Below are 10,705 nucleotides of genomic sequence, written 5' to 3' on the forward strand. Positions count from 1 at the left end.
AAAAATGGGTGTGGCATGTTCCTCATAATATTGTCTCCGATGATGAGAAGAGGCATTTGAAGCAAACCGTCAAGCAGGCTGGAAGCAGAATCTGCAGCTCCCCGCAAAATGGCAAAGGCAACCGACTTCTCCGTTTTCAGCGTTCTGGTGACGGGATCCAATCGGGGGATTGGCCTCGGTCTGGTGAAGAGGTTTCTAGAGCTGCCCTCTCCACCCAAATGGGTCTTTGCTACCACCCGTGATCTGAAGGCAGAGAAAAGCAAGGTAAGAATCGGTTAGCTAGTTAAGAATGGCGGCTATTATAGCAAAATTCAAGTTAAATGCACAACTGTTTATTACACAATGCTACTTATACTGTATTATACAATAATAGTCATTCAGCTTACATACACATTGGACTTAAGGACAGACCTTGGGAACAGAAGTCATCCTTACCCCAGGGACTATCGGTATTTTCAACCTCCCAGGGATATTCTGACCCATCACACTCTTCCCTTGCATGGCAAGCAACACCATGCAACGCAAGGATTGAGCTCGTTCTATATTAACCTTATAGGAATTGCCTTTTCTTCTTCCCTTTCTTTAAATTTTTGTTTACTTTAGTCAATGTTATGTCTTACATTCTTTTAAACTGATACTCACTGTGGAATTATTAATTTTTCTTTTGTTTGGGGTAGTTGACATTTCCCTATTATTAAATCAATGCTATGCAATGCAGAGGAAAGGAAGAAGCAATAGTCAGTCAAGGAAATGGCGGCAAAATGCATGAGCTCCAGTTTTCATCAACAGGACTCATAAGAGCTCTCTGAGATTTTGTATCCTTGCAACCCTCCTTGCTTGCATCTCGTCCACACTCGGCTTTGTGCACCACATTCCTAGGAAACCCCATGTGGGGGCTGGATTTCCCTCCTGCCATAGTGAAGGGCTGTTTTGTGCCTGGCCCTCTAAGCCACAGCAAGCATTTTACAAGACCGCCAATAACACTCATGCAGAATGTGAGATGTGCCCCAGTGCTGACCCACTAACCGTGGTTTATAGCTGTGTTGAAAGAAAACAAATCACACCATGGCTATGTACGTTAGCTAGCTACCTTAGCCTTCAGTCATGGTAACTCTCTTTTTAAATTTTACTTAATTCCTGACTTTATACGTTTTCAAACAAATGTGCAAAAAATAAAAATGAAATTCTCTCAAGCCACCTGCCCACAATGTGACTAATAAAAACACAGGAAAAGACAAAAAGCCTGTCATTACAAATATATTCCAAGTTTGCCTGATTTTATAAATCTTTGAAAGAGGAAACTAAGTTTTCAATATTCACCAAGACTGTCCAAGAATTTTTTCTAAAGGGAAAGATAATGTGAATCTTCTGATTGGCAGAATAGTTAATTCTCTCAAAAAGTGGTAGTCATCTCTAAAACCCAATCCTTTATTTCTGTAGTATTCTTTCATCTCCTAAGGTACTATTCCTAGAGCATGACATCCCATCTTTCTTCAGAACATCTGAAGTTCCAAGTAGCAGGTATATAATTAAATACAATATGCGCTTCTTTAAAACCTAAAGTTTTCCCACAACATATCGTATGCCATTAGTCTGAGAGGGCTGCAAAAAAGAACATGACCATAACATATGAGTTAAAGAGCCCTCAGATTTCTTGCAACGCCAACACAAATGCTGTCGTCATTAGCCCATCCCTTCTGAAACATTCTAGATGGTGTCCAGTAAGTCCAAAAAGCCATCTTTGGGTGTGTTAATTTCAACTTCAGATCACAGGACATAAACAGCAATGGTTATTCTGGCCGATTGTCCTCTGCAGCATAGGACCTGGCCAGTGATTCCTCCAACTGAAAAGTTTGAAGCAGCAGGGGGATGTGGAGAGATTCCTGGGGAGCCCCAGCTGGTTGGGTTGGATCACCCTGACTGGGTTCACACATTGCATTAAGCCTTATGTGGTTTGTTAAGTTTTGTTTGTTGGTTTAGTAATAATGAACAGCTGCTGCTGAATGAGAAATACATTACATATCTTTCTCGTTTTCTTTTGCTATTGTCCTCTTTGCAATCCACCTGACATAATTCCCTGCGTCCTGAATATAGTTGTGAGTATTAATTCAGAAGAAAAACTATGACCTTTTTCTCTTCCAGGAGGTAAAAGAGTTGGCACGCAAGCATCCCAATCTGGTGGTGTTGCAATTAGGTAAGTGTCGAGTGCCGTGTGAAATGGGGCAAGTTTTCTACTTTGAAAATGCTCAGAGAGTCTAGCAAAAAGCCCCTCTGGGAAGGGCTGGCAAGCAGCCTCACTGGCTGGGCCCAGTAGATTTCTTCGGGGTGGGCTACAGCGGTTGTCTGACCAGAATTTTGTGCGTTGTAGATTAGCAGAATATGTTAGACCATCATATCAGGGCTGCAAAAATCTGGATAATGATGAAGTATCACTGTCAACAAAGAGAACAAAAATCAGAGTATCCATTTGCAACCCTGGTGGCTTAGCCCTGGTGGTGTCGCTCTGGTTTATTTGGGCTGGAAAACTTTATACTGAGGATTGGTTCACAGATCTCTGTTAGACATCCTGTGCATCTTTATGTATTATTTTATCCAAGGGCGTTGTGTGAACTCCATCAGTGTGGGTTTATTCAGTAGGTTGTGGCTCTGAAGCCATGGCTTGAGCATGATGTGCAAAGACAGCCTAAGTCACAGCTTGTTTCTGATTCCACAAAGCACAGACCTCTTATGCCTTTAGGCCCCCTTTGCTGGGGATCTTAAAGTTCTTATTTCTCCATAGTATGTTCTGGAGTTGCTGTTGAGACACTCAAGTCTTTGATGGAGTCCATGCTCTCAACCGCTTGAGGCTGTCTAATTGCTATTCCAGAAGGTGGTGAGTTGCACGGATGGACCTGCAGATCTTCTGAAGTTCCAAGAAGCTCCTATGTAGCAATTCTGAACCAGCACATTGCTGACGTTTAAATAATATTATTTTCCCTCAGATGTCGCTGATCTTGAGAGCATCCAGGCAGCTGTGAAAGATGTGGAAAAGTGTGTTGGAGATGGTGGGCTGACCATCCTCATCAACAATGCTGGCACTTGGGCGTTTACTGACCTGACAACAGAAAATGCCAAGGATATGATGAGAATTTATTCCATCAATACCATTGGCCCACTGCAAATGAGTCAGGTTTGTCTATTATTTAAAAGCCTTTCAAAGCAAAGAAGATTGCCTGAATAAAGAATAAAGGCTGAACAATTGCGTTCACTGTCACTGAAGACAGCAGTTTGGCACTGCTGAAAATAAATAAGTAGAAATAGTGCATTGACTCAGCAGTGTTCAATGCCACCAATCATGTTATACTTTGGGGCCACCGCTGAAACTGGATGAGAGCCAGTTCAATGTAGTGGTTAAAGGCACCAGGCTAGAAACTGGGAGACCGTGAGTTCTAGTCCCACCTTAGGCACGAAGCCAGCTGGGTAACCTTGGGCCAGTCCCTCTCTCTCAGCCCTAGGAAGGAGGCAATGGCAAAGCACTTTTGAAAAACCTGCCAAGAAAACTGCAGGGACTCCTCCAGGGAGTTGCCAGGAGTCAACACTGACTCCAAGGCACAGATTTGTTGCTTCCTTTCAAAGCAAGGAAGACTGCTTTATTAAAGAAGAAAGATTTGAACAGTTGAATTCAGTGTAACTAGAGAGTAAGGTAATACTCTAATGCTGAAAATAAAGAAGTAAAAATTGTACAGTATATTGATTTGGGAGCAGGTTGGAACCTTGGGGGTAGCCGTTCCCTTTTGGGGAGTGCTGGGACAGAAGAAAAAATTCCGGACTGCTGTGATCCTTTTGTGAGTGGTCAAAATCACACACATTTCCTCAGAGTTGGATAACTGCTGGAGAGAATCTGTACAGGGGGTGGTAGAGACATCCTGGAACGTCATCTGAGGTGCACCAGATCTGCACAATGGGCAATGGCTAATTCATGATTCCAGAGAGGCTCCAGGCTTTGGGGCCAGCTGAGTTTGATGGAGGTGATGCCTTTCTGCTTGAAGGAGGTGGTAAAGTGCCCCTCCTTAAGAGGCCATCTCTTGACCTCAGACTTTTGAGAATTATCTCCCCACCTCCCATCTCTCCCTTTTCAGGAAGGTTGAGGAGAGCTCGATATTGAGGCCATTACAGAGAACTGCAGAACACATGGATGATCTGGATTTGGGCCAAACTTTGGATTGTATACCCTCGCTCTGGGATGTATGTTGCCCATCCCTCATAGACCGCCCCTGTAGGTCTTCCAGGTATCCAGACTCTGCATCGACTGAAGCTTTGGAGCCATCTACAAGGGCAGCCCACAAAAGAGCATTAGAGCAGTTTTCCTGTGTGTGGTCAGGCCTGGATGACGCTATGAAGGTCCCCTTGCAGGGGGTGATAGAACATTTTGTAGCCCTAGATGCAGCTCATTCTGTCTTTTCTTCTCTCTACAAGGCCTTTCTGCCCCTGTTGAAGAAGGCAGCCCAGAGAAGTCCAAGGCAAGGGTTGAGCTGCAGCAAGGCCGCCATTATCAATATATCCACTATTGGAGGCTCAATTGAACTTATGGCTTATTGGGATAAAGGACAGGGAATTTCATATCGCTGCAGTAAGGTACTTAACATGTTTTCTTTGTGGAACTACCTGGACATAGTTGGAACCTCATTTTGCTTTTTGTTTTCAAGTAATTTTATGAATGATTATAATTGTAATAATAAAAACTAATAAAAAACTAAAAGAAAGATAGAAAAATAGAAAAATAGAAAGAAGAGTAAAAAGTGCAAAGGGAAAAAAATAGGAAAGACATAAAGAATAGAAACAAAAAAGGGAAATAAATAAAAAGAAAAATATAGTAAAGAAAAAAGAAATATATAAAGTAGTGACTCCTAACTTTTATCACAAGTATAAATAATTGTGGCAATTTTTTACCTCCTCTTAAATTACAGCAAATGATCTCTTCTTCCCATATCCCATCTCTTATCTATAAACAAATCCATAAAGCATCGTTATTTCCATCCTGGTATCAGCAAAAGTCCATTAAGAGTTACCAGAAATAACAGCATACAGGTAGTCCTCGACTTATGACCATTCGTTTAGTGACCATTCAAAGTTATGACTAAATGACTTATGACTGGTCCTCACACATATGACCATCACAGGGTCCATATGTTCACGTGATCAAAATTTAGGCATTTGGCAAATGGCATGTATTGATGATGGCTGCAGAATCCTGGAGTCACATGATAGGCATTTGCAATCTTCCCAGCCGGCTTCCAACAAGCAAAGTCAATGGGGGAAGCCGGATTCGCTTGATGACAATGTGATTCACTTAATGACTGTGGCAAAAAGGTTATAAAATCAGGCTTGATTCACTACACAACTACATCGCTTAGCGCCAGAAGTTCCAGTCCCAATTGTGGTCATATGTCGAGGACTACCTGTATCTATATTAACTTTGATCAAATATCCCAACTTTATATTCCTTCCTTTTACTTCCAACAGTCTTAATCTTTAGTCCATTCACTTCACAAAGAACTTGATTTCTTTTCATTTTTCCTTTGTCCTTTCTTCAAAGTTTTAACAAGTCTCTCTTGTAAATCCAATACAGAAAAATTATCCAGGTCACTCTCTTGGTTTATTGTTTGTATGTCCCTTTTAATTAATAATACATCAGCCAATTTCTTTTCTATCTTTATTTATTTTACTTATTCGGTGCTCACATTTATAGGGCTGCCCATCAGACAGAAGGCGACTCTGGGCGGTGTTCACTGTAACATCTCTTTTCATGTCATTCTTGTAGTCTGTCATTTGCAAATCCACTTTCAACTCAGTCTCTGTCTTGTCAGATAAAACTTGTTCCCCTTCATAACATCTTTTGGACACAGTCTACCCATAAAGGCAGATATTGCTGTTGATATTATTAATATTAATTAATATTTTTGAAAGTATCTTCAGTATTTCCAGTGTTAGAATATTTTGCACCATTCTGTGCAAGTTTATATGTTCTTCTCCTTTAATTGAAATCGTTAGTTCCCTCTAGTGTCCATTTAAAAAAAAAAAAAAATTCAATTCAAAACAAAAGCATTTTCCCATGGGAAGGATTCTTTATAATTAATTCCAAAATCTTATTTCAAGTTTATCTGGACCCTCAGAGTCTGTCTGTAGCTTTCTAAAATCAAAGTTTTAATCAATCTTTTGCTGTTTATTTAATTTTTTAAAAAGTTCTTAAGCTTGTATTTAAAAGTTTCTTTCATTAAGATTTGAAGGCATACTCACTCAGTGTTTTCAGACTTGTTGCTCCAAAGGTTTCTAATAGCTGAAAAGTAGTTAACAAAGAATTTTCTAATATGATCAGAAAATTATGTGAACTTAGAAACCTTTTAGGGGACGCGGTGGCGCTGCGGGTTAAACTGCTGAGCTGCTGAGCTTGCCGATCAGAAGGTCGGCAGTTCGAATCCGCACGACGGGGTGAGCTCCCGTTGCTAGTCCCAGCTCCTGCCAACCTAGCAGTTTGAAAACATGCAAATGTGAGTAGATCAATAGGTACCGCTTCGGCGGGAAGGTAACGGCGTTCCGTGTCGTCATGCCGGCCACATGACCACGGATGGGTCTACGGACAACGCCGGCTCTAAGGCTTAGAAACGGAGATGAGCACCGCCCCCTAGAGTCGGACACAACTGGACTTTACGTCAAGGGAAACCTTTACCTTTACCTAGAAACCTTTTAATGGTGCTGATTGCAATTTTCTCCCAGTGCTCAAAACCCTCTGAATACTACTGTCTTGTGGTCTCCTCAGGAGGAGCAACCGTCTGGACCACTTGTGGGTGATCTCTGGTCCTCTCCTTTTTCTGTAGCTGTGTGGAGAGCTGATGTCAGGGTTGAGGCAAAAAAGCAATGCTGAGCCAGGAATGAAGCTCTAGTTTTTTATTGTTTCTACCTTACCCAGAATCTTGCCAAACTAAGCCAAGCCAAATGGTGCTAGGGAGAAATACTCCAAGCAATCTAAGGCAGGCTCTGTCTCAGCTTCTTGGCCAGCTGCCCAAGGTCCTCCAAACTATAAGATCTTTTCTCCCCCTGGAATGCACCCCTTCCTCCCTCTCCTGCGACCTCCATAACATCACCTTCCCTCTCAGAGACACATTCCATCACACCTGGTCTACTCGCCAGCTCTTCATTCTTTCCTGCGGTCATCAGTTGTGCTGTTCACAGAGCCGTCTTCAGTCCACCCTTTCTTTCGCTGGAGGTTGGAACCTCCTTTTCCATTCATGAGTGTATCTGTCCATGCCTGCATGTCCCTAAACGTGCATTTCTAACCTATTGCTAAAATGCAGCACTGTTTGGAAACTGGTTACTGTCACAGCTGTGTGCCAGCAATGATGCTTTACTGCTGTCATCTCAGCCCTTCTGAAGAGTGTGGCCCAGAGTTTGAACTGGGGCAGAGTTCTTGTGTGAAAGTTCTCTCTTGCCACTTTTGAGCTCTTTCCCGCAAGAAGTCTGTCCAAATTCAGTTGGGCTTCTTTTTGAAAAAAGGGTTCATTTACCATTGAGACAGATTTACCTCTAACATAAAGACTGAAATTAAGAAAAATAGAAACTGCCTCAAAGGGGTTGTTTTTGAACTTTATTGCCTTGAAAAATGTTTACCGTTTTCATTCATTGTGTAAAATTGAAAAAGTCATTGTGGAAGAATGAACCAAACAGCATCAGTGGGAATAGTTGCAATTCAGGGCATGCAAAGCATACTCCGTATTTGCAAAACCAACGATTTAACAAAAATTTGTTTTGGCATCCTGGACAAGTTATTGAACAGACATTGGTAGATACTTTCATTTGCATGAGGATCCCATGTGTTATTACAGTCACAAACCTGAGTTTAAAATTAAACACCTTAAAAATAAAATAGGAATAAAAACAGAACAGAGGCTAAGGCTGTCACAGTTGGTGGCCAATTCCTCAGTGGGCAGTACATAAAAAGATCATAATTTCCCAGATGATCTCCCAGGTAAAGGGCTATATAACGTCAGCCAGTGTGCTCTGATGCAAGTCCATGCACCCATTTTGGCTTCAATCAGCCCCGCCTCCCTCCTTAATACTATGTTTGGACTGCAAGGGGCTACCTGGAATGCAGACCCGACCCTTTCAAGAGGAGAAGAGGAAATATAAGGTTGACACGGAACTGTAGCCTTCACTGTTGAGAAAATTATGTGAACAGCTTGGTCCCAAAATGAGATGTCCCAACCATATTGGGGCCGGTTGAAGCCCTGGAGAGGGATCCCAAGTGCTGGTAAAATCTATCTAGTTCTCAGCACCCTATGTCATGTTCACCGTTCCAATGTTACCGCTACATCGTAACGTTTCGCATGTCATTTGGCTGATGCGTGTTTCGTCTGGGAGGGGATGAGGATTCCATCTCGTGGGATTGTTATGTGTTAGCAGCTGGATTGGAATGTGTTTGGGTTATCTCCTGTGTTCAAGGTTCCTTTCCCAGGACATCAGCAGAAACAGTTACCAGCACCTGGGGGGGGGGGGGGAGTCTGCAACGGCAGGGCTAGGGGAGGGATTACATTTGAGCCGAGGGTTTTTAGTTTGTATTTGGCGCGCTTTTGCTCATTCTCAGCTTTCTCTGTATTTGCATACTATTCTTTAATAAATCAGATATCATTAAGTTCCTGCTTGTGAGTCTGAGTCTACTACGGTAGGCAATCCTTACACCCAAGCAGTAGAGGTGTCGAAAGCCATGATGGCCTAAATCCTGGCCGGAGCAGTGCAGGTGGTCAGCTTCCTGCCTGTTTGTGTCCTCAAGGAACTGCTTAGTCCACTTCTGGTGCCTCTGCCTCCTGTATCTTGCCAGCCCTGCATGACAGTTAATGCACAGTATCCTGTCGATCACAATTTATTGCAACCTTTTCCTCCCTAATACTTTCTTTCCTCATAACTTTTTATTTTTTCTTTGCTCATGCAGGCTGCTTTAAACATGCTCACCAAGTGCCAGTCTCTCGAGTATCCAGCCCATGGGATTCTGACTGTCCCCATCCATCCTGGTTTAGTGAAAACCCGTGACAGCCCAGTTGTAAGTTTTGTGACCTGGGAAGTGGTATAATGCATTCATACATATTCACATAATGATGTGGAAACACTCAAAGACATATGAATTACTACTAATGAGTCCTGAAAGTTTTAGTATTCTGATTATTTGGGTTTTTAGTATTTTATTTAATGAAATAATAAAATAATAATATGCTAGTACAAAAATAGGTAGAAGGATTCTTAGAAGGAAATCTACTAAATCTTGCCTTCCCTTCTTGGAGTCCCTTCATGTTTGAGCTACTGATGATTTGCAGAACACTATTTCTGCAGGAACGCATGTGGTTATATCTGAAATGACAAGGATTCTGCCCTTCTCATATTTAAGGCTCAAGGCAGGACTGACACTTTTATTTTGGAAATCATAATGTGGGAAGGGGGGGGAAGAGTCACATATTAAAACAAATCATAAGAGTTCCACTTTCCAAATATTAGAAGCAACTTTATTGACTCAGTATCTGCACTTGCAAGGCATGCTCACCCATGGTTCACTTAATTTATTCAATTAACCCAATTTAAAGATTTACATGATGCATTGGATCACTTGATCATAGGATCAAGGCTCATATAACATTGTAAGCTGAAATTAGATTGGTCAGTTTAATACAAATCCATGTCAACTAAGGTCGAAAATTTACATCCAACTGCATTCTACTGATTTCCTTAGGTGAGGATTCTGGGCTGGGCCTCACTGATTTTTAAATCTTATGACATCTTTCTTTGCGGCAGCTGGAAATCACTGTAGAAGAGAGCACGCAAGGTATCATGACTGTGCTGTCCATGCTTTCTGAAGAGGACAACGGGACCTTTCTGGATTGGTTGGGTTGTCGAGTTCCTTGGTGATACATCTGTCTCATCTTAATGCCATCGGCACACAATACACTGAGGGGCGATGGGGCCTCCAATAAACCACTGTCCGTCATGAAAATTCTGGTCCTGTTCTTTTCTTTCTTTCAGAAGATTTCAAACATCTGCATATATTATTAAAAACATTTTGTAAAGAAAAAAGTAATGCAACTATGGAGAACCAGTGAAGACTGTTTTGGGTTGGGAGATTGGGAAGACTGACTCCACAAGTGTTACAAAATATGTATTTAGGATCATAGAAGTAATGTCAGAGGGTGAAATAATGAGAGCCCCACATGTCAAGCCAGAAGCATGGTCTACCCATTTCAACTATTTTTAGGACATTTTCTTTGCACTTCCTTTTTCTTTCACCTTGATCCCATCTTTTTTACTCAATAATCCAAATTTGGAGATAGCAAGCAGAAAGAGGTTTTGCTGGGAAGTCTATGCCAAACACGGCATAAACACCATGAATCAGTTGATTCAGAATGCTTGTTTTAAAATTTTGTGATTATACTTTGAACATGCCTTGCCTGTACCTTCGGCTCAGCAATATATAAAATTGAAGCATGTACTGAGAGAATGGGAATTTCAGAGGAAGCCTTGAGAGATGCAGTGCTTGAGTAAAAACAACAGTACAGTTGTAGGTCAGAATTAGTTATATATCTGAATTGTGGAATGGTGGATTAGAATATCCAGTCTAGGAAGATCAATTGATCCAGATTCTAAAAGGTCTAAAATATACTTGTTAGGATTTAAGCATGAAGTCAGTTTA

At 41.6% G+C, this 10,705-nt stretch overlaps 2 protein-coding genes across 2 annotated transcripts in view; both read left to right on the forward strand.

The window, feature by feature from the left end:
* The window catches only part of RANBP10 (RAN binding protein 10), a 58,964-nt gene extending 58,775 nt beyond the window's left edge, over positions 1-189 (forward strand). Inside the window, exon 14 of the mRNA XM_063313025.1 lies at positions 141-189. Within this exon, the coding sequence (XP_063169095.1) occupies positions 141-151 (11 nt within the window). The 3' untranslated portion in view covers positions 152-189. The remainder of the gene's footprint in view (positions 1-140) is intronic.
* Positions 109-10,033, forward strand: LOC134504030 (C-signal-like). Its single transcript, XM_063313030.1, has 6 exons — positions 109-264; positions 2,143-2,194; positions 2,982-3,169; positions 4,456-4,614; positions 8,963-9,070; positions 9,814-10,033. The coding sequence occupies exons 1-6, from the start codon at positions 109-111 to the stop codon at positions 9,925-9,927; spliced, it is 777 nt and encodes a 258-aa protein (XP_063169100.1). The 3' UTR covers positions 9,928-10,033.
* Positions 10,034-10,705: the final 672 nt, after the last annotated feature.

The sequence above is a fragment of the Candoia aspera genome, chromosome 11, assembly GCF_035149785.1.
Source record: "Candoia aspera isolate rCanAsp1 chromosome 11, rCanAsp1.hap2, whole genome shotgun sequence".
In the NCBI taxonomy this organism is placed as follows: Eukaryota; Metazoa; Chordata; class Lepidosauria; order Squamata; family Boidae; genus Candoia; species Candoia aspera.

Excerpts from the sequence above, each read along its gene's own strand:
- LOC134504030 (XM_063313030.1), top strand. The coding sequence starts at position 109 with ATGGCAAAGGCAACCGACTTCTCCGTTTTCAGCGTTCTGGTGACGGGA. Across the intron at positions 265-2,142 it reads TGAAGGCAGAGAAAAGCAAG|GAGGTAAAAGAGTTGGCACG; the intron begins GTAAGAATCGGT and ends TTTCTCTTCCAG. Across the intron at positions 3,170-4,455 it reads GCCCACTGCAAATGAGTCAG|GCCTTTCTGCCCCTGTTGAA; the intron begins GTTTGTCTATTA and ends TCTCTCTACAAG.